Source organism: Perca flavescens, chromosome 20 (assembly GCF_004354835.1).
Source record: "Perca flavescens isolate YP-PL-M2 chromosome 20, PFLA_1.0, whole genome shotgun sequence".
NCBI classification, from domain to species: domain Eukaryota; kingdom Metazoa; phylum Chordata; class Actinopteri; order Perciformes; family Percidae; genus Perca; species Perca flavescens.
In genome coordinates, this window is record NC_041350.1 from 23,858,368 (window position 1) to 23,886,284 (window position 27,917).

The window sequence follows — 27,917 nt, forward strand, 5'->3', positions numbered from 1 at the left end:
GGTGGCTATTATAATGACATTACACAGGTCTGAAATGAGGGATTCAGATAACCAAACAGATCGCAGGATTTTGTATGTTTTTATTGATTGATGTGAGTAACTAAACGTCAATCTGTGCTGTGTTGTGAATGCGTGTGTGTGTGAGCAGGTCTCGCAGCGACGCTGGATCCGTTTCCTTCCCTTTTGATCCGGAGACATCGTCGGCTCGTAGGTCCTCGTTTCTGTGGCGCGTCCTTTGGGTCGCACTGCCTCTCCAGCTCTTCCTGCTCCTGTTAGTGATCTTTGCCTTCCTGCTGCCAATGACTGAGGAGGACTACTGTTCTCAATCCAACAACTTTGCTCATTCCTTCTACCCGATGCTCAGCTACACTAATGGACCACCTCCTGTGTAGGCTGGCTGTAAGAGCGTTCCATTTCAGTATTTTTGCAACAGTATGACTAGAATTGGAATCTCGTTGATATCCTTTAAAAGGTTGATCGTGTTCGGAGCAAAAAACTGACCTTGGTCATCCATTTGTTCTGCAGAAAAGCAGCTGCCATCTACAGTTAATATCTTTGTGTGTAGCACATAGGATCAAGCATACCACTATGTTACTCTGTGTAATGCTGTGTCGATTAAGGAGCATCTTTGGTGTAATTAAACTGAAGACACCATTTTTGCCCACGGGGGACATTTCTGGATGAATGAACTGAAGATCAACTCAGTGGCATATACGTACATGTTGTATTTCTCTAAAGAGATCTGTCAGTGGACAGCACCAAAGTTTAATGCTGACATATAGCCTGTGAATTTGCTTGTAACTGGAAAATTTGTAAACAAAAAACAAAAAAAACATTTAATATATCTTACATTGCAATTATTTTTTTACCTGTATTTTGGCATGCAGTTGTGATCTTTACTTTTATTTACTTATATCTTTCAGTTTGTCCATTTTAACTTGAATTGATTCATTTAATGTTCATTTAAGCCAAGTCATGTGTTTTAATATCAAAGCCAGACACATTTCAAGAGTTTAATCTTCAACATCAGTCACCCATGGTCTTTATACATTTTGCTGTTTTATTTTTTAAACAAAATATAAAATATGACTTTACGATTGAGAATTATGACATATAGAGCTATTGTATATTTTGTATGACCGTCAGTTCAGTATCAAATGTATAACAGTCCAGGATTATTTAACGTGTAGATAATTGTTAAAAAAAAGAAGAATATGAAAAATGTATGTATATGTGACCATCAAAAACAATGAATGCCAAATCCTCATGTTGATATTTGTCTTTGATTTGATTTGATGTGATTTTACATGTCTATTATTTGTTCAGTGAATCATTGGTGAATCATAATAGAACATGGTGTTTGCTACATTATTGGATTCTGCATTTAAAATACTTTTAAACCACTATAATACATTAACATTTTAAGTGCAGTTTGGCTTAAGTGTAATGTATAAATCTAGGCTTCGTGAAGGGGACGTGCATCCCCTGGATAAGCAGACCTGGAGGTAGAAAGATCCAAGGAGGAGCTGTCAGGAAGGTTCTGGATTTGGGGGAGATGAGGCCTCTGGTGAGTAGGACAGTGCCAGGGCATATTAACATGATGATGAAGGTGGTGATGGTGATGATGAGCGTGAAGAAGGTTTTCCAGTAATTTGATGATTTCATAATTTGGAAGAGCTAGGGATGTGGCATCCAGACCCAACATCTGGGAAACAACCATCCGGAAATCCACCAACTGAGAAAATGGAGAAAAAAAAAACATGTTGAGTTTGATTTTAAGAGCATAATATCAGTACCGAAAAATACTTCGCACATCTACAACGTGAGACAGGAGCGTCAGAGGGGGACAAGCAGGTTAAAAGTTGCAGAAGAAAACTCCTGCACACTGTCTAACTTGCAAAACATATATAAAGTTTAATAATAGGCAACATTTCGGTACTAGACCATCTTCAGGCAAGAGCATAAATCTCTTTTGTTCAGGTGTTGCTGAGAAAAACTTTTCATACTCGTCATCATTCCCTCACCTCTCTCTCCCTCTCAGACAGCTGGGTCAGGCTCTGTCTGAGGGTGTTGAGTTGTTGCTGGTCCTCTCTGATCTTCATCTCTTGGTTCTGCAGGTCTGAGCTCACTGTGTTCAGCTTCTTCTCCACCTTGGCCTTCCCGTCCACCAGCTGATCCAGCCTCTTTTTCTGCTCCTGCATGGTCTGACTCTGTTCCATGACTCTCAACTTGGCACGTCAGACAGAGGTGTTCAGTGAAGCAACTGTTATTCAATGGCTTTATTGCTCTTGAATACTTTGATACTTAAAAAATATACATTGTTTTTTAGAACCAACCTGCTTTACATAATATGTGCACAGTTACAAAGCATTACCTCCTCCTTTCACCCACACATACACAGATATAAACATAAATACATGATATATTATGAGGTAAAAATGCCTCTGGAGTTACTTTTTTTGGGCCTGAACCCCTCTCCCCTCTACCTTGAGCTCATTGGTGTGGGACAGATGGGCCTTGAGCTCAGTGTTGGACAGCTTGGTAGCCTTCAGCTCTCCTTGGAGACGCTCCAGTTTTTTCTGCAGCCTCCTGGCCTCCAGATGAGCATCATCTCTCAGAGCCAATGCTGATCGACTCCTCTTCTCCTCCTCCAGCTCGGACACCTTCTTCCTCAGGAACTGGATGTGGAGTCCTTTGCTCTCTAATTGGTCTTTCTGTGACTTAAACTGTTGGGATCAGGAATACTATTACAGGTGTATTGCCACTCATGCCAACACAACAACTATTTTGCATTTGTGCATTTTGGAGAGGACATTTTCATCATTACTGAAATAAAAGACAGGTATCTCACTCTGCACACTTTTAGAAGCTAGCAATTGGTTATTTAAAGCCCTTTGTAATATCTAAAGAGACATGACAGTAATTTAGCTCCAGTAATAACAGCACTACCTATTTGCGTAGCCTACCTTTCGCTGTAGACTATAGGTCAGACTTTTGCTCTCCACCAAAGCACTTGTCTCTTGTTTAAGAAGCTGCTCTGCACGTGACAGGATGAGTTTTAGCCTCATGTCAAAGCCTAGATCCACAGCAATACTGTCAACCTTCATTGTCTCTGACAGCTGTTCCAGGAACTCTTCATACTGTTAAAAAAAAAAATGTAAATTGATATATGTCATAGGACTAAAGACCTGTTGCTGTAACTTCATTTCTCCTGACTTTACTCACATGCTGTTTGCTGTGCCTCAGCCCGTCACGATGCACATCTGCTGCCAACAGCTCAGTCTCCAGACCTTGCAGCCTCTCCCTCAGGTCCTGGACTTGCTGCTCTGCAAGATGAGCCCTCTGCAGTGCACTGTGCTTGAGCTCCGTCTGCTCGCTCAGCTCCTCAGAGACATGGCACAGTCTGGCCTCCATCTCTGACAAAGACTACCTCCAAAAAATTTAGTAAGGATGCTAGTATTTATCTTAGAGTGCCTCTTGAAGACAGAAACCCAAGATGTATTGTAAAGGTTAATGTGGAGACACATTTGCTCCAGTGCTGTACCTAAGTACATTTGTTCTGTACTTTTACCTTACTTGAGTATTTTAAATTCATGCTACTTTATACTTTGTACCTGACATTTTTTTGACAAATGTAGTTACTAGTTACTTCAATATTCATATTTATTTAGATCAATATTTATATAATTATAATAGTCACTGAAAATATTACCCATTTAAAGAAGTGAGAGTCTGTTCAAAAGCCGAACATACAGCTATGACATATTTCAGTTAATTTCCTCATAGGGCCAAAACTTGTAATAAAAAAAGAACAGAACAACACATTTTGACTTAGGGACTTCATCGGCTTAGGAACCTGTTGAGGAACACAGGTTGGTCTCACAATAATGTTGTTCATAAGGTTGTATTGACCTTTTAAGACCTATTTCCTTTCTCCGTGAACCTGGAAGTAGGTGAAGTTGTGTCAGAAATCCCTCACCTTATTGCAGAGGTTATCCAGTTGGTGTAAAACATCTTCCTCTGTGGGCAGGATGACATTCTCAGACTTCCGCTGCAGCAGGCCTGCCATCTTTTTCAGGAACATCTGTAGTTTCTCCTCAGATGCCTTGGTCTCTCCTTGGCTGTAATGTAGCTTTCTTTCAAGCTCCTCCACTTGGTTCTCCAAACAGTGGGACTCTCGCCTAGCTGCCTCTATGACTCTCTTGCTGGCGTCAAGCCTCTCCATCAGGGTTCCCTTCTCCATCTCAACACTATTCCTTCCCACCACCAGACCGTCTAACTCCTTAAAGAGGTCAAAACACCACCAAGAGTAACATCACACAATGTTGGGGTGTATATATTACACAGTTAAAAACGTATACACATGGAGGGTATTTTACAGGCTAATTTCAGTTTACTATAAACTTAGTTAGGAGTGTTTAAAAGCTGTCTAAGTACCTCTTTGAGTGAATCGAGTGCTGCTGCACTGCTGGCAGCCTTCCTCCTCTCTCGGTCCAGCTCTGCCACCAGCCTCAGCACCGTCTCTCTGCTGGCTTTACACTCTACCTCACAGGACTTCACACTCTCCTCCAAAACAGTAATCCTCATCTTCAGCCTCTCCCTCTCATGAGACTGGTCCACATAACAGTTAAAAGAGCATTAAAAAGTTACTATAAATTGTAGGACATTTTTACATTTATAAATTAAAACTTGCCAACATTAGGTGCAATTAAGTTTATGCCCAATACCACATGTACATAAAAGAGATGTCAAATTAATTTATGTTGTGTTGGCATAGCCTACCTCATCAGAGTTTTCCATAACTTCCATAATTAAAAGGTCTTGCAGGGGAAGTGAATACAGCAGAGTCTCTGTTTGAAGAAGTCTCCTGGCAACACCAAACACATGCTTTACCAGGCTCCACCAGAGGGGGTGCTGTTGCTGAGAACGTCTGATATCTGGAGACTATCAATTACACACAAAAATCTAAATGCAATTTATAGCTTATCAAGTATTTAACAGGTCAATGAAACACATGACATAAGATCAAACAGTAAAAAATCAAAAGCAAGAAGCTGATGGAGATGCAAGGTGTTAAGTTTAGACTTTCAGGTAGCTCTTCCAACTCACCATTGCATTGCCTGAAGTTGTTTACGCCTTCACTATGAATAGTTACATGTAGACTGTATGACATGTTACTGTCTGTCGTCTACCAGGCACGATGGTAGTTGACACTTGGTCAGTTTGTTACTTTCTGCACTGCAGAATAATAATTAAAGTAGACCATAAAAGATACAGTCAGTCTCATTTAAGAATTGAGGAAACACATAACAATGACAGACACAATAAATAGTGGACTTTAAACTGAACCCCTAAAATGAGGCAATGTCTATACTTGACCCCTTCTCGGTGTGGACATGAGTGTTTTTAAGGAGAGGTGAAAATATCCACTATTTCAAAAGAAAAAAGCAAATAAATAAAGAAAAGTCAGAAAAAAATCAACACTTTTGTTAACTACAAGGTGGCAGGTTGGACACTGCTGGCCAAGTCAATATTTAAAATATAAATAAAAACAAAATACATATATATTTTAGGGGGGAATTTTTTGTCTTTATTGGACAGCGAAAAGTCAGGAGCCACAACCCTAGTAAATGATATTTGATATAGCTCAAATAACTTAAACCTAAATATGGCCATATGATTTTAGGGGTACACAACTGGAGAGGACTTATGTTAAAAAAAATTATATATTTATTTAAAAAAGCTCCTCCTGGCTACAACCATAACAGTCTATGGTTACTACCCTGTGAAATGTGGAGTAGGCTGAAAAGCCAGCAATGGACAACGTCCCAGCCTGCCAGTCATTACTCTGGGCAAACAACGCCGTGACCATAGAGGCTGTGACGTCACCTCAAAACAGGAAATAAGCAGTAAAGAAACTTTATTAGCAAATACAAACACGCCTCCTTGGTCTGTCATTCCATTAGCTATGTTAAAGTCCATAGTTATATTTTAACATGCTCAGTATAGCTGCCGCTTTCTGACACGTTGAATCATTGTTAAAGTCGACTCGTGTTAAATCGCTTCATTTTAATTTACCGGTAAGCTAGCCGACGGCTATCGGACACATTTCAGCGAATTTGTAACGTTAGCAGCACGTTAACCACCTCTGTTGGCTTGTGCTTAAACTAGCTCGAGATATAGAACCCTAATTGTTTTTCGTGTGTTATTCACAAAGTGTATTTCATATGGACAAATCGTGACACGGCTAACGTTACTAGTGAGGCTATTCATAGCTAGCTAAAGTAGTCAAGGTCAGTTTAGCTTGTTTTGGCTCCTATTTCTATATTAACATTAGATTTAAGATGTCTCAAATTACACATTTTCTAATAGATCCAGTTTTTTTTTTTTTACAGGGTTATAATGCATGCAATGTTAAATTAGAGCATAAGATATGGTGCATCACTGTCAGCTGTTAACTGTGTTGCAGCCCACCTGTACAGCTGTCTATGGGAAGATGCTTCTCCGGACGTTGTGGTCCAGTTTGGGAGCTCAGCTGCATGTAGAGAGGAAACCAGTCTCCAGCTGGGCCTCGGCCCGTCTCTCCCAGTCTATCCAGACACTCCAGTATGAATCCAAAACCAGGACTTACTCAAACTGGTCTGGCCCAAGGATCTGTCACTTTAACACTCTTCACCAACAGCCGACGCATACAAGACATGTTCTGCCTGCTTTAGTTGGATTTAAAAGCAATTTGTTGCGTGACCCTGGGTTGCTGACTAAATATGGAAGTGGACAGAAGCGTTTTTATTCACCCGATCTTGTGAAGTCAGTGTTAAAACCAAGTTTAAAACCAGCAGCGGTGCCTGGAAAAAGGGTTCCAAAAGGACCAAGAACAAAACAACCTTCTAGGGCCAATCAGCCTTCCCTGAATGTGGACGAGGTGATTCAGCCAGTCGTCAAATGCATGACTGATCTTTTTAAGTGTTTAAACATGTCTTTTTTTAGTTTTAATGATTATGTTATCCCTGTGTTTCTCTGTAGGATATGATGCAATGTATTGCCTTTGCAACAGCAGATCAGTATCATTTGCCAACACTTTGCCACGACTTGGTAAGCCACGGCTTCCATGAGATGGATTTACCAAGAGGTATTGTTAAAAAATGAATGAATTAGATGTGATATATGCTGCTTGGAACAGATAACACATTTTATGACAATCATGTTTTAATTTCAGATGCCTCAAATGTGCTGGTGATAAGCACAGACATGGCTGCAAAACCAGACGACGATGCTCTAATGGTCTTCTTCAGGTAGAAATAAAGAAGTCTGTTTTCAAATTACTGTATGTTTGGATGTATGTTTGCATGTATGTATGTATGTATGTATGTATGTATGTATGTATGTATTGGCATTAGTGTTAAAAAAATATAAAAGATACCTAACCGTAGTGACAATGGTTTTGTAACTATTTTATTTTTGACTTTCTCTATCCAAAATTTAAGGGAAGGCTCTGTTGTTTTCTGGAATGTTGAAGAGAAAACGGTAACCAAACTATATATATATTTTATTAAGTATACTATTTCAGTAATTGTAATTCTTGTTTATTTCTCGACTGTAGCATATGAATTCGATAAAGGATTTTTTTTTCTGTCTTTACAGTTGAAAAGGGTGATGAGAATATTGGAACATCATGAGATCCAGCCCTATGAAGTAGCATTAGTCCACTGGGAAAATGAGGAGATAAACTACACTGTTGGAGAGTATGTTGATCTTCACTCACTCACTCACACTTGTTTTTGTTTATTTGTTCTTTCAGACTTTCTTTAGTTTTTGTTAAATGAATTAAGTACTTTCTTCTTCAGGGGAAACACGAAGCTTGAGCGCGGCAACTTTATTCTGAGCAACAAGATGGATCAACATGAAGCTGTTCTGGAGAAATTTGCATTTTCAAATGCACTATGTTTGTCAGGTGAGAACTTGCACTTGAACTATAAATCACAAGGATTTGTATTGTTATGTCATAACAATACAAGTAGTAGCACTGTACTCAGCCTCTCTGAGGTATAACCATGTCCTTTCTTTTCCAGTGAAGCTGGCAATATGGGAAGTGTTTTTAGACAATTTTGTAGAGTCAATTCAAACAATTCCAGAGGTACAGTGGACACTTAACAGCAATCACAAATACATTCTGAATAATTGATTATATGTAATGGTTGATTGTTTGTGCGTAAGGTAGATCATGCATCAGTGCTCCCATTAATGCTAATGTCCTAATCTATTTTTTTTTCCTCAGACGCTTAAGTCTGGCAAAAGAGTTAAGTTGTCCTCTGCAGAGGTTATGAAGAAGATAGGGGAGCTTTTCACGTTAAGGTAAATTCAGTTTTTTCTTAATTAGCAGTTAATCCAGAAGGAACTGCAACCTTTTAATTTTTTTTTTTTTTTTTACAGCAAGATAACACTTTCCAGTTGTTTCAGCTTTGAATCTCAGATTCGTATTTGTTTTTGTCAATTCAGTTTGTGTCTGCCAGGTTTACAGTAGCAGAAATGTTTTGACATACTCGTATATTGTTGTAATTGCCAGTTATTGTTATGTCAGTTTCTACACTCAAAATACTTTGTCTAACAACTGACACACCAACCCAATTATTGGCCGTTGGACAGTCTGGCGAGGTCGGTGACTCAAGTCTGTTAGGCGTGTTCCGTGCCGTCGTCAGTCGGAGGAGGAGCCATCGGCCTTCATTTGGGCCGATTTGACTTGTTGAATTGGCCAGTGGGCTGTCAGACTCAATGACCAATCAGATTGGTGGAGTGCTAACCCGGAAATGACGAGCGGGATTAGCGTGACGAACGCCCCTCAAAATCTGACGAAAATCTTTTAAACTGACCTTTGTCGATCTGAAATGAAGACAAATTCAGCAACTGCATGACCTATTTCTTGTGTAAAATGTTTTCAGAAACATGTTTCGGTGAACTATTTTCGTAAAATAAGAGATTGTATTCCGAACGAGCCGCCATTATGGTTGGTTTTGAAATTCAGGAGAAGCCAGACCCACATGACGCGTTCATCCAAAGGAGCTGCCGGGTTTTCATTTTTTGGGCAACAATACAGATTACCGCCGCCTGCTGTTATGGAGACGTATTACGTCTTGCGCACGTGCATAACCTACGCTCAAATCTCCGTCGCTTCGGTGTGTTCCGAGGCACTTTTTTGACCAACTCGGGGAGGCAGTCAGTCCGACAGCCTTTTTTGCCGACAGTCGGCCGTGGGGTTGGTGTGTCAGAGCCTTAACCCTTGTATTGTCCTTTGTGTCACGGGGACTTGTTTAGTTTATTTAACGCGTTCAAGTGCAGGATGGGTCTCAGGACCCCGAAGGACGAGGCCCCCGCCAGTTCATGTGAAATGTCATCACATGGAAGCTCAACGCAAGGCCAATACAAAACGTCAAATAAACTGAACGGGTCCCAGTGACCCGAAGGACAGGAAATTCTACCAAGTATTTGCAATTGCAAAAACTATTGTAGGTGTTCTGTTGTATTTTCATACTCCAGGATGACCGACTCTGTTTAAAGACTTTGTATTTACGTCCTCCTCTGACAGACACTGTATAAACCTGAGATCTGACCTGCTCATCACACCTGATTTCTACTGGGACCGAGAAAACCTGGAAAAACTTTACGATAAGACCTGCCAGTTCCTCAGTATCAACCGCAGAGTCAATGTAATTAAAGCTGCTCCAAAAAAATAATGTTGCACAGTAATTGTAATAAAAATTGTAAGAGAGTCATACTTGGTAAGAGGCACATGCTTTGTTTCTGATCTAGACACATTTTCTGTGTTTTTAGGTTGTGAACGAGAAGCTGGAACATTGTACACAGTTGACAGATCTGATGAGGAGCCACCTCAGTGAGAAGCACAGCTTGAGGTTGGAGTGGATGATTATCATCCTCATTGCTATTGAGGTAAGGAAATATAAGATCATTTGTGTCCTTTGTTTTTAACGTTAATTCATCACACAAACCTAGCACCTACACCTTGCAAACAATCTTCCACTGTTGGACATTGGCTAGTCTACTTGAGTTATTTAATTTACTAATGCGGTGCCCGTTCAAAACGTGCCTCTTTGAAGCGGTCCGTTTGCTTGGCCTCCAGTATTACTGCTTGTAGCTTTCTCCAGAAACATTTTACCCTAAAATAACTTACAGAAGGATTCCAAAGCAACCCAATTGTATACTACTCATCTATGGTGTACTTCAACTTCAGAGGAAAACATTGTACTGTTACATTTACCTGAGAAATGTTACTGGTTACCTTGCAGATTCAGATTTTACTCACAAAATACCACTAATAAAATATGGTGCATTATTATTATTCATTAAACTATTCTGCATTATCTTAGAGTTGAAAGCTCCTGCTTAACAGATGTTAAGTCAATATAAATACATTGTGCTGATGATGCCTCTTTTTGACTCTTTACTTGTACTGTACTGTGCGGTATTAATAGTTTTAGCCTACTGTTAATAGTTTTAACTAATACCGTAGTTTTACTTCTACCACTGCCAAACCTCAACAACTCATTACGTTTTAGTGTGGTTTTAGTCGATGAAAAGTCATTACTTTTAGAAAAAAAAAAAAATTCTCCCTGAATTTTGTCAGCTCTTTTGTAAGTTTTTTTAGTGTTATTGTATTGATGTAATATAAGAAGTTGTCGCTATGGGAGTTAATAAAAGTTTGTGGGCGGGGCGCCTGGATGGCTCACCTGGTCGAGCATGCACCCCATGTCCTAAGGCCGCAGGTTTGGTTCTGACCTGCGGCCCTTTGCTGCATGTCGTTCCCCCTCTCTCTCCCTTTCACACATTCAGCTGTCCTGTATAATAAAGGCCTAAAATGCCCAAAAAAGTGTGTGGGCCGTTTTGATTCATGCTGGTTGAGATTACGGAGCCTTTACTACAGTAGTTTGCGTGCATTAGCTCAGAGGGCTAACTTTTTGTTTGTTCACTTAAAATGCTTACAGCCTTTTTAAGTTAGATAACATTACAGTTATTACTTGTTTTTCTTGTAGGTTATGTTTGAACTTGCAAAAATGATCTTCTAATCTGCTACTCCAACAATGCACACATCGTTAAAGGACACTTGGAGCTGCAAAGGAAGAATGCTGCACTATGCAAAGGTACTATATCAGTGATATGTTACAATGTTTTCTGGAAGCAACTGAAATCGGGAAGCAGACGTGAATATTATATGAATGTATTTTTTTACCATTTCTTTACTGTTTTGCTGAATATCCTGGCTTACGGATCAGCGGGACATCCTTTTTGGGATCACCTGAGCACACAGAAATGATTTGTTTGCTGAATGTATGTGTTTAACAAGGTTCATTTAATTGTTACATTATTTGCAAATGTCAATGAACTGTTTTCAGTATGAAAGATACTGGTGTTTTAGAGGAACGCAGAGACTCACTTCGACTTGTGGGATTCTTGTGACTGAAAGACTAGCGGTAGAAAAAAGACAACAGAATGCAATATTATACTGTATTCAAATTCATCAAGTTCAAGAACTCCAACTGTGAGTTCAGTGTTAAAAATGCAATAAAGTGTTTTAAATGTTTGTCAATTATGCTTGTGTTTGCATATGAAATATCAACTTTAGTAATTATTAGTTCAGTGGAATGTCTAAAACTAATTTATGGTCACCAGAAGTTTCAATATACAAGAAGAATGTCCAATACAAGAAGTACTTGAAATATACAGGTATGAATTTATTCAAATAAAATAATATTTTATTCATAAAACAATGCTAAATATATAAACATATAACTCAGGGTTATCATATGTATTTTGTTATTCGTTAACATCACAGATCAGCAAGAATTTTCCATAAAAGTAAATATACTGTATGTGGGGGTGGGGGGGGAGACAAACAGCTGACACAACAGCCTGTCATCACCTTTAAGATCATTGAGGCTTACACACAAACTGCTGGGACATAAAACAGGATGGTTTAAGCTGCCATCATTATTTAAGGCTCTGCTGAGTATAGTTGATATTAATGATAAATATGTATGTGAAGATTAATTTAACTTCAAATAACATTGTGTAAATTAATACTTTTTTATTTATTTTTTTAAACAAAGATGTGCCATGCTCTCATGCTCTTAAAACTTGTCACAATAGAATTCTTGTAGATTAAAAATAATTTCTGCCTGTATAAGCATTAAAACAGTCATTATGTACAAGACAATATGCAGTAGTATGTTCATGTCTACCCATTGGTTTTACCTGCATACATCCCATGGGAACATAACTGAAATGATTAAACAAATGAATGACATAACCCTTTATGAACAAAGATGATACATAGTAAAGGCTGTGAAATAGCTAGATATACTAACCTACTAGTAGCATCCTTGAGTGTCAAGGTAAATGAACATTTGTCCTGTACCTGGGTCACATACATTATGAACTAATTTTTTTAAATACTTACACAAATGAATTTGAAGCACAAAACCGTTAACAAAACTGGTATTAATCTCTTCGACATATACATTCATCTCTTAAATCTTTGAAAGAAGAATTTTTGGAAACATCTGACATGATTATGACATGACACTGCATTTCGTTGTCTCTGTACTTGTACTCTGCACAATGACAGTAAAGTTGAATCCAGTCTAATAAGTAATGCAAAATTGCACTACATAGCAAACAACTCATTAGATTTGTTGTAAGACACCATTGCAAAATGGATGTAGTTAACTGTCAAACCTCTAGAATCACACCGCATGTCCCCTGAGCCAAGCCTAGCAGTTTTCTAGTTGATACTTGCCAGACCTCTCATTAATCACACACTTTGTAATAATTATAATACTACTACTGATAATAAAATAATCTTACAAATCAAGTAGGGCTGCAACTAACAATTATTTTCATTGTGGATTAATCTGTGGATTACTTTCTCAAATAATCGATTAGTTGTTCGGTTTATAAAATGTCAGAAAATGGTGAAAAATGTCGATCAGTGTTTTTCAAAGTCTAAGATGACGTCCTCAAATGTCTTGTTTTGTCCACAACTCAAAGATATTCACTGTACTGTCATAGAGGAGTTTGTTAGAAAAAAAGACTTAATTTATCGATTATTGCCGATTAATTTAATTAAGTTAGTTGGCAACTAATTGATTAATCTTTAGCGCTCTAAAATGAAGACAAGCTTCAACAGTAAATATTGGTATATCTCTTGTTGAACATAATGTCAAATAAAAGCAGCAAATGCTGTTTCCTGTGTTGTTCTACCACTGTCAATGCTACTCTTTAATGGCTTTTTGAAAACTTGCAAACTTGAGGCTTCCTTTTTGATTGTCCAACCTTGAAAGGAGAAAACAAATGTAGCATGATATTAATGAATTTGGATGTTCCAGTTAATGTGCATGATTTCAGTGTAAGATTGAGTTGATTACTGGGCCAAATATTGTAAAAATTACACTGGAACAAGAGCAAAGGGAGAATCTCACCGGTTAGTGACACTGAAGTTGGGTGAAATTAATTCCGCTCCATCGTAGTGATGCTTGCAGTTTGAGTTTCAGAATGCTCAAGTGCAACAGCAAAATCTTCACCATCACTCTCAATTTCACATGTTCTTACTGCTTTGTGCATTTCCTGTTGACTTTCTTCTTCCTCAGTTTTGGAATTAGGAGCCATTTCAGCCTCATCTTCAAGTCCTTTCTTTTCTACTTGCTCACTTTCTGTCTGAAGTTCAAGAGATTCCTCCACCTTATGAAGAGACGCGTCTGTTTCCTCTTGAGTGGAAAGGTCTTCCTCTGCATCCATCCACACATCCTGGTCATTTTCCTCCTCTTTTTGTTTAACAGGCGTTTCTGCTTTTGTTACTTGTTCACAAGCTTCAGAGAGTACTGGCTGACTCAGGAACACGTCTCCTTTCTCTGCTTGCCTTACTGATTTTATTGTTTCTGTTGCCTGGACACTGGAGGTTACTCTCTCTGTCGATTTGATTTGTTCTACGGGTTCAACTGTTTTCATTGCTTGGGTGCCGATATCCAGCAGTACAGGTTGAGTCGTGATCACAGCTCTTTCTGTTGAATCTAAGTTTGCCACTGATTCTGTTGCCTGAACAGTGACTTCCTTTAGCTCTGTCTGTTTCTGGCTCTCAGTTCTTTGTGTTGGATTTATTGGCTTTACGGGTTCTACTACCTCTACTGCCTGAATTCTGACCTCAGACACTTCTGTCTTTTTCACGGGTTCATTTCTCTCTGTTGTAGATGATGGGGAAGTTGCTTTTGCTTGTCCAAACTGTATATTAAGTTTGAATTCAAAAGAAAGACTTGAAGGGGACTCCACATTACCTATTGAGGAGATTATTCCAGTATTTTGGGGGGCTACTAAGTTAGTGTTACTAAGTGTTACAGTCGGACTTTGAGCAATGTGTGTAATTTGGGCTTCTTCATTAATTGTTTTCGCATCTAATTCCTCTGATGATGATTTGACTTCTTTTGCTGTAACACCTGCTTTTGATTTTTCCTGTTTAGCTTTAGTTTCCTCCAAATCCTCTTTGTGATCATGGATAGAGACATCTACATTTCCTGGAATATCAGGTGTTTGCATGAGATCCTTAGACACTTGCTGTTCAGTTGCAGAGACATCACTGATGACTGCAGGCGCTTCATCTTGTCTTTCTCTGATTGTTGCAATATTATCCTCCATCACTTTTTGATCCTCCACTTCATTTGTGTCACTTTCAACCATCTCACTCACTTCTGTCACAACATCTGGCTGTTTTATAACTTCTTGTTCCAAGTTATCAACCACTGATTCAGGTACTATCTCAGGTAAGTTCTCCTTTACATGTTGAATAACTTCTTGAATGGTCACCCTGTTTTCCTCATTCATTAATTCCTTATTAATCTCTGGAGTTGCGGAGAGATTCTGTACCTTTTTAAACATTTCCTGACAAACATATATGACTTCTTTGGCCTCTATTACCCCTTCTTCTTGCACTGTGTCCACAATTGTCTCAGCTGATTTTATATTGACATCGACCACCTGCACTTGAACTCTGTGATTGTCCTCGAACTCTACTGATGGCACATGCATCATCACAACCACACTGCCGCCTTCTGCTGTCTCAGCGACATCATCTTTCACTAATGGTATGGCAGTCTCAACTTCCTCCTTGATCACTAGCTCACTTGTCCCTCTATATATCAAGGGTTCAGTAACAGCTGGTGTTTTCTCTATCAAATCATCAGGTGTTGAAGCTGAGACATCTTTGAGATTACATGTGACTACTTGCGCCACTACAGCATGCTCAATTGCAGCAGTCTCTCTTTCTTTTTCTACCTCTACACTGACTTGCACTGTACTGATATGCACTTCATGTTTGAGTTTATTTGTAACTGCAGCATTGTCTACACAAGGTGCTGGGGTTTCTTCAGTAAATACAGTCTTTTCAAGGACCAGAACATTATTTTCTTCCTCATTAACAGAGGATACACAAACTGCTGTTAATGTTTGTAACTCGTCTTCAGGGATGCGTTCTTCCTGCTCAACACCAAGATATTGTTTCATACTCGCTGTTTTCTGATATTCTGTTATCTCTAAAGAGTGATCCAGTTGTGCCACAACTTCACTCTCAATTTCATCTATACCGGCATTGACATTGTCTGGTTTGGGAACATCTTTCAACAATATTTGCTTTTCAAGTTCCTTAGCACTATTTCTCTCAATACTTTCTGTGACTACATGCACATACAATGATGTCCCTTCCTCAGTTTTGCTTTCAGTTAGAATTTCTTTGACATTAGATAGTAATACTTGGGGTTCTTTAAGATGTTCAGTTTTGGCAGATTCCATTGATAGTTTTTCTTCTGGCTCAGCCCTCACTTCAGTTTCCTGTTTGGGTTCATTTGTAACAGTTTCTACTGTTGGGATATCCTCTGATAATACTTCGAATGTGGCTGCTTGTATAGCTTGTATTACCTCTGGTTCTTGAACATGTTCAGTTTTGGAAGCATCCACTGGCTCAAGTGTCTCTTCAGTGAGAGGTATTGTTTCCTCTTTAGGTTTATCTGTAACTGTTGCTGCTTCTGTAACGTCCTCTGTTATTATGTCTTTTTCAAGTGATTGACCATTGCCCTCTTCTGGTTCTTGAACATGTTCAGTTTCGGAAGCCTCCACAGGCTTAAGTTTTTCTTCAGTGAGAGGTATTCGTTCCTCTTTAGGTTCACCTGTAACTTTTGCTGCTTCTGGAACATCCTCCGATATTAACACTTTTTCAAGTGATTGAACACTGCTCTCCTCAGAATCTAATGTGGGTGCTTGAACAGCTTCTAATACTTCTCCTGGTTCTTGAACATGTTCAGTTCGGGAAGCCTCTACTGGCTCAAACTTGACTTCAGTGAGAAGTATTATTTCCTCTATAGGTTCATCTGTAATTATTTCTGCTTCTAGAATGTCCTCTGATATGACCTCTTCTTCAAGTAATTGACCACTGACCCCTTCTGGTTCTTGAACATGTTCAATTTTGGCAGCTTCCATTGGTAGTATTTCTTCTGGCTCAGGCCTCACTTCTTTTTCCTGTTTGGTTTCATCTGTAATTGTTTCCACTGCTGGGGTTTCCTCTGATATTACTTTATTTTCAAGTGATAGATAGCTATCCACCTCTGAATTTGATGTGGCTGCTTCCACAGCTTGTAATAACTCTGTTTTTTGAACATGTTCAGTTTTAGCAGCATCCACTGGCTCAAGATTCTCTTCAGTGAGAAGTATCTTTTCCCCTTTAAGTACGCCTGTAACTGTTGCTTCTGGAACATCCTCTGATATTAACACTTTTTCAAGTGATTGAACACTGCTCTCCTCAGAATCTAATGTGGGTGCTTGAACAGCTTCTAATACTTCTCCTGGTTCTTGAACATGTTCAGTTTGGGAAGCTTCCACTGGCTCAAGTTTCTCTTCAGTGATAAGTATTGTTTCCTCTTTAGGTCCATCTGTAATTGTTTTGGCTTCTGGAACGTCCTCTGATATGACCTCTTTTTCAAGTGATTGACCACTGACCCCTTCTGGTTCTTGAACATGTTCAGTTTTGGCAGCTTCCATTGTTAGTTTTTCTTCTGTTTCCTGTTTGGGTTCATCTGTAACTGTTGCTGCTTCTGGAACATTCTCTATTATTAGCTCTTTTTTAAGTGATTCAACACTGCCCTCTGAATCTAATGTGAGTGCTTGAACAGCTTTTAATACTTCTCCTGATTCTTGAACATGTTCAGTTTTGGAAGCCTCCACAGGCTCAAGTTTTTCTTCAGTGAGAGGTATTGGTACCTCTTTAGTTTCATCTGTAACTGTTTCTGCTTCTGGCACATCCTCTGATATGACCTCTTTTCCAAGTGATTGAACAATGCTCTCTGGAAGGTCCTCTGATATTAACACTTTTTCAAGTGATTGAACACTGCTCTCCTCAGAATCTAATGTGGGTGCTTGAACAGCTTCTAATACTTCTCCTGCTTCTTGAACATGTTCAGTTTGGGAAGCCTCCACTGGCTCAAGTTTCTCTTCAGTGAGAAGTATTGTTTCCTCTTTAGGTCCATCTGTAATTGTTTCTGCTTCTGGAAGGTCTTCAGATATAACCTCTTTTTCAAGTGATTGACCACTGTCCCCTTCTGATTCTTTATCATGTTCAGTTTTAGCAGCTTCCATTGGTAGAATTTCTTCTGGCTCAACCCTCACTTCAGTTTCCTGTTTGGGTTCATCTTTAACTATTTCCACTGCTGGGATATCCTCTGATATTGCTTCCTTTTGAAGTGATAAACAGCTACCCACCTCTGAATCCAATGTGGCTACTTGTGTAGTAGGTAATAACTCTTGTTCTTGAACATTTTCAGTTTGGGAAGCTTCCACAGGCTCAAGTTTCTCTTCAGTGATAAGTATTGTTTCCTCTTTAGGTTCATCTGTAACTGTTGCTGCTTCTGGAACGTCCTCTGTTATTATCTCTTTTTCAAGTGATTGACCACTGCCCTCTTCTGGTTCTTGAACATGTTCAGTTTCGGAAGCATCCACAGGCTTAAGTTTTTCTTCAGTGAGAGGTATTGGTTCCTCTTTAGGTTCACCTTTAACTTTTGCTGCTTCTGGAACATCCTCCAATATTAACACTTTTTCAAGTGATTGAACACTGCTCTCCTCAGAATCTAATGTGGGTGCTTGGACAGCTTCTAATACTTCTCCTGGTTCTTGAACATGTTCAGTTTGGGAAGCCTCCACTGGCTCAAGTGTCTCTTCAGTGAGAGGTATTGTTTTCTCTTTAGGTTCATCTGTAACTAATGCTGCTTCTTGTGCATCCTCTGATATCACCTCTTTTCCAAGTGATAGAACACTGCTCTCCTCAGAATCTAATGTGGGTGCTTGAACAGCTTCTAATACTTCTCCTGGTTCTTGAACATGTTCGGTTTGGGAAGCTTCCTCTGGCTCAAGTTTCTCTTCAGTGATAAGTATTGTTTCCTCTTTAGGTCCATCTGTAATTGTTTCTGCTTCTGGAATGTCTTCAGATATGACCTCTTTTTCAAGTGATTGACCACTGACCCCTTCTGGTTCTTGAACATGTTCAGTTTTGGCAGCTTCTATTGGTAGTTTTTCTTCTGGTTCAACCCTCACTTCTGTTTCCTGTTTGGGTTCATCTGTAACTGTTGCTGCTTCTGGAACGTCCTCTATTATTAGCTCTTTTTCAAGTGATTCAACACTGCCCTCTGAATCTAATGTGAGTGCTTGAACAGCTTTTAATACTTCTCCTGATTCTTGAACATGTTCAGTTTCGGAAGCCTCCACAGGTTCAAGTTTTTCTTCAGTGAGAGGTATTGGTTCCTCTTTAGGTTCATCTGTAATTGTTTCTGCTTCTGGAACGTCCTCTGATATGACTTCTTTTTCTAGTGATTGAACACTGCTCTCCTCTGAAGTTAATGTGTGTGCTTGAACAGCTTCTGGTTCTTGAACATGTTCAGTTTTGACAGCATTTGCTTTTAGTTTTTTGTTTTGTGGCTCAACATTGACTTGAGTGAGATGCTCCTCTGTCTGTTTGGGTTTTTCTGTAACTGTTTCTGTTGGTGGAATGTCCTCTGATTTTACTTCATCCTCTTGAGATTGAACACTACCCTCCTCTAAATCTAATGTGGAGGCTTGCACAGTGTCAAATGCTTCTGGTACTTTAACATTTCCAGTTTTGGCATCTGTTACTATTTCATCTTCCTTTTCTGGCTCCATGTTGACTTCAGTTAGAGGAACTGTTTCTTCTTTGAGTTCATATGTAACTGTTTTGGCTGCTGGGATGTCCTCCAATATTATTTCCTGATCTTTATCCTTAACTTGAATTTGATCTGTGATATTGTGCGTAATCTGATCTTCCTTTTCTGTCACAGTTTGGACTTCCTGCTCCATAGCCCCATCCTTAGTTTCGTCTGCTACTGTACCAGCTGAATCTGCTTCTTGAGCATACATTTTTGGGGGCTCCGTTTTAACTTGATGTGCCTTAACTAGAGAACCTTCATCTGGGACAATTTCGTCACCTTCAGGTAATATATCTTTAGACACAGCTGCATTTATCTCAGATGGGCATTCGACCAGATGATGGCTCTCATCGATACTTTCTAATTCTTTTAAGCTGTCTTCTTGATGTGTAATGTTGACCTCATGTACTTCATCTACAGCAATTTCAGCAGTGTCAAACTCTTCAGTAGGAACTTCAGATACAATCTCTGTGGAATAAGAGTCATTGACTTCAAATATGCTCTCTGTTTCAGTGGTAGCTGCAAGTTCATTAATTGCGTACAGTTCTGAAACATTTAGACCCGTGTTAATGGCAGTTGCATCTAATCTTTGGTGTATTTCCAGAGTTGTTGGCTCTTCTTTTACAAATGTTTCAAGTATTTGATGTGAAACAGAAACAACTATTCTTTCGAATCTTAGCTCATTTGAGCAAACTGGAACTGGGTTTGGGCTTGTGGAAATTGTTTCAACAACCTGATGCAGGAGCACATCTGTTTCCATGAAGTCATATTCTGCTGGTACTGGTGTTGTATTGCCAGATGTTTTTGAAAACTCTGAAGATAACTGGGAAACTGCAGAGATCATCTCAGTTTCATCTGCCAGGGTAATGTCTAATGGCTCTGGTGCAGTAATAGCCTCAGATGTGATCTCTATCAGGTCCTCTGCCATAGTGTCATCTCTAGCTGCCTCCTCAGTGGCTGAAGCTGGAGTGGCCTCCTCTGGGATGTCACTGAGTTGTTGTTTACTGATTGATTCTGTAAAATCATCAGGTTCTTCATTTGTAGCTGGGGTTTTAGATGCCTGATTTTCTAAAGCAACAACATTGTCTTGGACTTTCTTTACTTCAGTTTGCAGGTTGTCACAAGGTAGGACTGGTTCAGCCATCTGATCTAGAAGGTCTTGCTGGAGTTCATGGTCTCCTTCCTTGGGTATATGACTTTCTATGTCTGCCTGTGTTTGTATGTGAACCTCAGTCTCAACTGTATCAAACTCAGACAATGGAACCACAGCTGGTGTCTCAGAGTCTTCATCACCTGAAGCTACGTCCTTATCAGCTTCATCTGAAGATACTTGGTCTTGCTTTTCGGCAGACTTCCTCTTTTTTCGTCCTGGTAGGAGTTTCTTTATTGAAAAGGAGGACTCATCTTGAGTAACTTCACTATCAGATTGTACATGATCTTTGCTTTCATCCTCATCCTTGGCTTTCTTTTTCGGGGTGACAAGTCTTTTCAATGATTTCCATGTTGACCCTCCATCACCCTCTGAAGGACTTCCTGCTTCTTTGGGGGAATAGGCTAACATTTCATCGACCTCATTAGAACTTTCTAGGGCCAATTCTGTACCATGTTTAGATCCACCATCTTGCTTATCAATTTGAAGTATTTCGTCCTCAGAGTCCGAAGTTTTTCGGCTTCTTCTCCTACCGGATCCACACAAAACAGATTCCCATGAAACAGATGAGTCTTTTCGTTTTTTGCCTTCTTCTGTGCTGAGATCTGATATTTGCCCTCCTTCACTTGGTTTTGGTTCTTCTACTGAACCTGGGATTTGTGTCTCTTCATTACTTAAGGAGGATCTCTTTATGCGCTTTTTTGGAGTCACACGTTTTTTGAAGGAAGCCCATGCACCATCCTCCTCTCCTACTGCCTCTGCAGAGTGTTGTGCACAACCTTCTTCTTTCTGATTCTCAGCTGACCCAGTAGATGATAGGAGCTGATCTGAAACATGTTCTCCAGAGTCAGACAGCTTTGCGTCACTTGATTTCCTGCCTCTTTGCTTCTTGGATAGTTTCTTTAAACTAGACCCTGACAGCAGCCTTTTAAGAGGACTTGCTTGAACCTTGTCCTTCTCTTGAGAATTCAGAATTTCAGGCTCCGTGAGAATGATGGTTGATGGATCTATGGTAGATGCATCTATCACCTGAGCTGATACTGCAGACAGGATCTCCCCTTTAAGTATATTTTCTTTATGTTCTGTCTCAATTGCAGCTGCATCAACACCTAGACTAATATCCTCTATATCCTGTTGTTTGTCTTGTACAGTTTGTTCTCTGGTCTCTTCAACCTCCTTTCCTCCCTTGTCTTCCGGTTCTTTGTCAGTTGTCTCATCTTCTGCAGGCTTCTTTTTCTTCCGTAGTCCAGAAAAGATTCCAGTTGTAAAAAATCTTTTAATTGGAGATACAACCACTTCTTCTTCAGGGCTACATGGAGATGTGGAATGTGACTCTTCTTCAGGTGTGGCATCCTGTTGTGCATGTTCTCCTACAGGTGAAGTCATTGCTGCATCTACATTATCAGATTCAACTTCCTCTTTGGTTTCTTCTGTTTTCTCCTCTGCATTTTCTAGAATGTCCGATGTAACGTCTGTCAGGGTAGGACATGTTGTTGAATCATTATCATAAGTTTCCTGTGCAATGTTCACATCAGCATTCTTTTCAGCATTCTCACTTGTGGTTTCTTTTGTGGTATCCTCAACGTCTTCTGCTCTGTTTGGTTCTCCCTGGTTGGTCTCATCAGGCACATCTGTTGCTATTTCACCTGAGCCCCTCTTCACTGTCAAATTCAAACCAATGTTTCTGAAAAATCTCCTAAAACTTTCATTGATGTCATTTTGCTTTGCATCTATTTCAATAATTTCCAGGGGTACATCTTCATTAGCATCAGCTTCATTGGGCGATTCCTTTTCATTAATTTCAACATTGAATGGTGTTTCTTCTTCTTTAAGCGGCTTTTCTGTTTCTGAAACATCTTCGTCTGATGAATGGATAGCTAAACCAGGAAATAAATGAAATATTAAAACACTTGGATTGGAAGAACTGTAAAAGATGGAGATGACACTCTATCAGCTGAAATCTAACAAATTATGGGTCAGTGGAGTGGAGTTCAAGTTAAGTCTTAAGTCTTTAAACTAGAATTCAAGTCAAGTCTCATGTCTCTTGTGGTTATAAAGAGTGTTGTATGACCTGCTGTGTTTCACTCCAGGCTGCTTAGAACTAGAGCTGCACAATGTATTGTTTTTTATCTTCATCACAATATCAACTGACGCAATATACACGTCGCGAAAGGCTGTGACATATTGCGATAGACAATTTTTTTTGTGTAGTTGAAATTAAATATCAGTAGAAAATTACACTTTAAAAAGAAACTGTCATTCTTTTTTTAGTGGTGACTTTGATATTCAATTCAATGCTCAATTTGTTTAGCAGAATACTGAAAGCAGCAGAAATGCAGAAGTGAGTAAACTTTAATATCTGTTTATCACAAGTAATATCATTATCGCATATTTTCCTCATCCTGCAGCCCTACTTAGAACACTGCATAGCTATATATAAGGAATTCAAAGCATTGCTGCCAGCGGGATGTAAATAATTACATACATCTATTACCACAAATTTGGCAAATAAACAAGTTCATCTTTACATAACATCTAACAGACGACAGTCCGTAGGTCGTGGCTAAAGCAATAAGCGAGCTAACGTTAGATGGCCAATGCTGAGCTAAACATGATTGCTAACCTATGCAGGTGCGTTTTCAGGTGCCTGATAAAATTTGATGTTGAGCCGGAATCCTTTATCTTGATACCACAGATTTAGCATTCAGCGCTTCTTTTGTTGGGGCTTGTCGTATGCTGTTTTTTTTTTAAAGCCAAAGCTTATGATCAATGGCACAGCAGCTACCGGTGTGGTTGACATGTTTGTTGTCCTCTCTCTCTGTGGCCATGCGCAGCAGATATATTACGTACTACGTGTTACGTAGGCCGGTTTTAGGTTACGCAGGGAGGGGAATAACATTCAGCTCATCAGACGTTTCCTAAACATAAAGATTGTTCACAAGTCCTGCACCTCAAGGTCGAGTCTGAAGTCACTGTGTGTGCGACTTAAGTGTGACTCGAGTCCGAGTCTGAAACTCAAGTCCCCATCTCTGCATGTCTGTTGATATTAGGCTGACATTCTCTGTCAATAAGCAGTAATAGTAATAGAGTACCCACCCTCTGCATCAATCTCATCCTCGCAGTGGCCATTAACTTCTGCTATAGAGCCGTCTGCTTTTCCATTGATCTCAGAGATCTGCCCATTGTTTTTGAGAGGCTGAAACAAAGCACAAAATATAAAATGTACAATGTACCTTTGCTCCTGAGGCAAATGTTAGATTTCCCATCTTTTAGCAGTCAATTTTAAATATTTTCTAGTTTGTAATAGTAATTTCACTAGCTCTGTTATCAGTAAAAATAAATGTATAGCAGAAACCGTTTTCCCATATGCTTTAAGCTGCAGAAAAATTAAAATAAATCCAACAGAATGTGTACTTCCATGAAACAAACAATTTCAATCTTTGATTAACTGGGGCTCCAAAGTCCTATTTTGTATACAAACAACACAGTCAAGTCACTGTTGTGTGGGTGTGATGGTAGTCTTACAGTTAGAAAACCCTAATTATCCAAAATCTCAAATCCGTGAGCCAGATTAGTCTAGGAAGTCTGAGCAGGCGAAAGTTTTCAACTACTGTGGAGAAACAACATAATTAAACAGCTATACAAATAGCTGTTAGGGTCGTATGGCACCTGCCTATACCTGCTAAGACTTGTTGGACATTGATAAAGTAGATTCCTTTCCAGATAGATTTGACATGTTTTGCCACAGCGTGATACATAGTATAGTGATGCACACTTTTTGTGTGTAATATTTCTTGATGAATCGGGTATAGGTGGTATTTTGGTGGCTTAATGCGGCCTTTGACGTTAACATTTGTTATTTTTTAAATATGTTAGCTATAATGTAGCCTATAGGTTACATTTTCTGAGACACAAGAACCATCTCCTCTAAATGTAGAGATAAAAACCCAGCTCTCTAAATTTAAACATGACTAATCAATCAAATCAAAGACCATAAGTTGATTATGGATCGCTGTGAGCTGATTTTCCAGTCAAATGTTCACCATTGGACATGCACACACCTAGGTTAGGTGCTATGAACAGACATTGGTGTGAACAGGCATTGCTTTGTTTTCTGTCACACTGAACCAAAATGACTGACTGCCCTTAAATGGACTTTATTAAGTATAAAGCAGTTGAAATACAACCAAACTTTGGGGTTTTGCAAACAAGAGTGCCAATAATGTGTGTGACAAAGAACACAGCATTAAGCTGAAGGTGACTAACATTGACAAACTATTTCTGCTTCTTTCTTTTTACTTACTTGAAAACTTAAGACTTTAGACTTTATTCAAAATGAAATGATCGCTTGTAACAGTGGCTTACTTAGCATTCCATCCTAATAATGTAATCACCCAGGTCACAAAGGTTAAAGTTGCCATTACAACGACACAGTCTCATGGTTATAGCTCATAAGACATTAATAGCTACATTATTTTCATTCTCAGAGTACAGTGCTGTCTAATTTACATCCTGCTCTGCATGAACCAGTGATCATGTTGTACACAAGTAATCGATGTTGCCTTCTGCTGAGTGCAGCAAAGGGGAAATTCCATCTCTCCCCTGGGCTCAGGGGAGAGATGGTTCCTCTAAGAATGAAAGGTTCCTCTAAGAATGAAAGGTCATTATTCCTCCTCTTTCCTTTCCTTTCATCTACCATAAATGCAAACCTTTGCTGCTTCAATAAAACAGCAAAAACAGGGTCTTCAGAAAGGCACCAACAGCTCAGACTATGTTAGCCTCACACTACCAAAGCAAAAGTTAATCACCAAGGGGGCATTCACGATTCCTAAACTTTGACAAAATAATAAGTAAGTAGCACAAATGTTCAACAACTTCTATGTTTTACTAGGAATTAATTAGTAATGGCTTAATTCTGCACCTGAATGAAGTAAGCTTGATGTGCCCAATGGCATTCATTCAAATGGGACAATTACTTTTTTTTCTTGGCGTTAATGGATGTGTTGGCAAGCAGCACCTGCACCGACAGCAACAAATTCCAGCCTCAGCATTTTTGTAACACACAGTTTTGGAAATATAAGAGGCTTTATACCAAATAATGTGTTACTGAATATCCTCAATGCATAAGATAGGAGGATGGAAAATCATTATAGATAAGTTTTTCTGTAAACGTGGTAGTTATCTGCAGTAATAGCCTATGTCAGCAATCTGGATCTGTGGGAAATAAGAGGATACCTTGTCTTCAGTGTTCTGCTCAGTCTGAGCATCATCCACTTTTCCGCTGTCCCCCTCAGCCGCTGCATCCTCCTTGTCCTCCCGATGCGCAGACTGAGCGTCTCCCATTATCGGAACTGCAGCGCGTCACTCTCCGGAATGAGCCGCTCAAGTGATGGAAATGTCCCAAATGTGCACTGAATAAAGCGATCCGGTAGCTCCGTGAACCGTCTCTGGGTTATCTCTCAAATGCTGCAGCCTGGATGTTGAGAAAGTATTTTACCCAAACACCTCCTATACAGGATCACATGAGCCTGGATCGGCCCGGACCGGCCCATCACGCCTCCCGCTGCATAAAAAAAAAAAAAAAACCTGCAGAGAAAACTCAGGGCGTCCTCAGATGACTGAAGGAAATGTCCCAGCAACCCGCGCGGACCTCCACCGGCGTGCACGTTCACGTCAGTGCACAGCTATGTTTGAAGTTACAGCACCGTAAAATACTAAGTAGCCTATGATAAAGATTTCAAAATATATTTTCATTGGAAATTGAATGCAGCTGCACCGGATGAGTTGTTTCTAAGGTTGATGCAAACAGACTTGAACAAAAAGGGGCGAGGCTGCCATATTATGTTTAGCTTTTATTATTTTGACCATTTATTTTTTAAAAGAGACTTAGTCATTTCCCATAAAATGAGGAAAACTGTCAAAGCAGTTGTGCTGTTACATTAACATGGACTGAATTTTTGCCTGACTGGGAAAATTGCATCCAGGATTCAGTTTATGTGATTGAAAGTCCTAAAACAAAGGGCATTATGAAAAAAAAAAAACATGAAGTAAATCATCTCCATCATGAATAAAGTGAACCTGTTAATCTCAGTTTGTTTCATTCATGCACATATTGTGTATTCATCAGTATCTAAAACCTCTCCTGTGAAGCTTGAACTTGATCTTTTTGGGCGGAAGTTGTAGCTTTTCGTCTAACAAATAAACGAGCAAATTCCATTAATCGCTCTGTCATGTCTCCTCATTAAAGGGGGAACTTGTTGTTGAAGATGCTGCCAGATCTTGGTCGGTCTCATGGGAATAAATCATCACCCCTCGGATTAATGTGTTAATCTGCTGTTGTCCTCGCTGGGAACAAGGTACACTGGTACAGTTGTCCAGTTTTTGGCCAGTGAGGCCTGATCTTTATCACAACATAACAGAAGAAGAATGATGTGATTTTTGTTGTTGTTCAAGGGTGCCTTATTAGAATACGGTGCTATATATCAAATCAGGGAACTGTTAAACTGTGAGCTATTAAAATATAAGTAGAATATTTGAACCCTTTGAAAAGTACAATTATTTATTAAGATGTGGAAATTAAGAAGACGCTTTTCTGTAATGTTTTGCAATATCTTACTTCAGAACAAAAGTATTTGGATATTTTATGTTTATGTATTTTTACAGGTCATTTTAAGACACCCAAGTTGTGAAAATGTAGTTGATTTGGTTTCAGAAAGCATGCCTGATGCCTGGGAATCATCAGGGAGGTATCATGGGATGATACATCTGCTGTAAGTCACACTGAAATTATTGATTTTTCTCTAGTTGTGGTTGTTGAGCTGACATATTGTTTTTTTGCATCACATGTGGTTCTTGAAAACTCCAGTGAATCCAATATTATATACATGTATCCTACTTTTATGAATGAGAATACTATTTATTTCTTAATAAAAAAAATAATATATAAGGCTAATTAAAGGCCTTTGTGAGTACCTAAAATGGATTGCATTGAGACACAAATATAATGCATTGAATCAAATTGAGAATTTTGTAAATCATAGATAGAGATGGTCAACAGTTTAAAGCAATATGCTGTCTAACACATCAGTCCACAGTCTGCCACAGGTTCAGTGGTGGAATGTAACTAAGTACATTTACTCAAGTACTGTACTTAAGTACAAATTTGAGGTACTATACTTTACTTGAGTCTTTTCTTTTCATGCCACTTTCTACTTCTACTCCGCTACATCTCAGAGAAAAATATTGTACTTTTTACTCCACTACATTCATCTGACAGCTTCAGTTACTAGTTACATTACAAATTCAGATTTTTGCACACCAAACACATGTAGTTTATAAAATACAATGTTTTATTATAAATTAAACTACCCAACAATATACAGGCCAACAAGTCCAGCTGAAATGATGAGCTGATAAAACACTTAGTTGATTGACAGAACTGTTTGGATCATTTCCAGTTCCTAGAATGTGAGGATTTTTCTGCATTGAGTACTTTTACTTTAAAGGTGCAA

At 39.1% G+C, this 27,917-nt stretch overlaps 3 protein-coding genes across 6 annotated transcripts in view; 2 read left to right on the plus strand and 1 right to left on the minus strand.

The window, feature by feature from the left end:
- syne1b (spectrin repeat containing, nuclear envelope 1b) overlaps nt 1-1,371 on the plus strand; it is an 80,846-nt gene extending 79,475 nt beyond the window's left edge. The window contains exon 145 of the mRNA XM_028565788.1: nt 149-1,371. Coding sequence (XP_028421589.1) covers nt 149-392 — 244 coding nt within the window. The 3' untranslated portion in view covers nt 393-1,371. The remainder of the gene's footprint in view (nt 1-148) is intronic.
- On the minus strand, nt 1,069-6,897 carry ccdc170 (coiled-coil domain containing 170). Its single transcript, XM_028565784.1, has 9 exons — nt 6,475-6,897; nt 4,783-4,867; nt 4,438-4,611; nt 3,980-4,282; nt 3,226-3,426; nt 2,967-3,140; nt 2,487-2,726; nt 2,025-2,228; nt 1,069-1,735 (listed from the first exon to the last, which is right to left on the minus strand). The coding sequence occupies exons 2-9, from the start codon at nt 4,807-4,809 to the stop codon at nt 1,457-1,459; spliced, it is 1,602 nt and encodes a 533-aa protein (XP_028421585.1). The 5' UTR covers nt 4,810-4,867; nt 6,475-6,897; the 3' UTR covers nt 1,069-1,456.
- rmnd1 (required for meiotic nuclear division 1 homolog) lies at nt 5,896-26,672 on the plus strand. 4 transcript variants are annotated; one of them, XR_003691080.1, is made up of 13 exons: nt 5,896-6,080; nt 6,470-6,922; nt 7,024-7,129; nt 7,217-7,292; nt 7,485-7,524; nt 7,642-7,742; nt 7,845-7,951; nt 8,070-8,134; nt 8,276-8,352; nt 9,581-9,701; nt 9,826-9,942; nt 11,043-11,150; nt 26,654-26,672. XR_003691080.1 is itself a non-coding variant. In XM_028565787.1 (12 exons), exons 2-12 carry the CDS (start codon nt 6,497-6,499, stop codon nt 11,073-11,075), a joined length of 1,269 nt encoding a protein of 422 aa, XP_028421588.1. In that variant the 5' UTR covers nt 5,896-6,293; nt 6,470-6,496; the 3' UTR covers nt 11,076-11,590. The 4 variants fall into 4 exon arrangements, 2 of the variants coding, with proteins under 2 accessions (XP_028421588.1, XP_028421587.1); XR_003691079.1 differs by lacking the exon at nt 26,654-26,672 and adding an exon at nt 11,403-11,590; XM_028565787.1 differs by lacking the exon at nt 26,654-26,672 and having other exon boundaries at nt 5,896-6,293; nt 11,043-11,590.
- Nucleotides 26,673-27,917: the final 1,245 nt, after the last annotated feature.

What these genes read in the sequence shown, in the direction of transcription:
- ccdc170 (XM_028565784.1), bottom strand. Translation starts at nt 4,809, where the DNA reads ATGGAAGTTATGGAAAACTCTGATGAG. An exon ending in TTATGGAAAACTCTGATGAG is followed by an intron (nt 4,612 to 4,782) that starts GTAGGCTATGCC and finishes TATGTGGACCAG; the next exon opens with TCTCATGAGAGGGAGAGGCT. An exon ending in CCTATAGTCTACAGCGAAAG is followed by an intron (nt 2,727 to 2,966) that starts GTAGGCTACGCA and finishes TGATCCCAACAG; the next exon opens with TTTAAGTCACAGAAAGACCA.
- rmnd1 (XM_028565787.1), top strand. Translation starts at nt 6,497, where the DNA reads ATGCTTCTCCGGACGTTGTGGTCCAGTTTGGGAGCTCAGCTGCATGTA. An exon ending in GCTCTAATGGTCTTCTTCAG is followed by an intron (nt 7,293 to 7,484) that starts GTAGAAATAAAG and finishes CCAAAATTTAAG; the next exon opens with GGAAGGCTCTGTTGTTTTCT. An exon ending in ATAAACTACACTGTTGGAGA is followed by an intron (nt 7,743 to 7,844) that starts GTATGTTGATCT and finishes TTTCTTCTTCAG; the next exon opens with GGGAAACACGAAGCTTGAGC.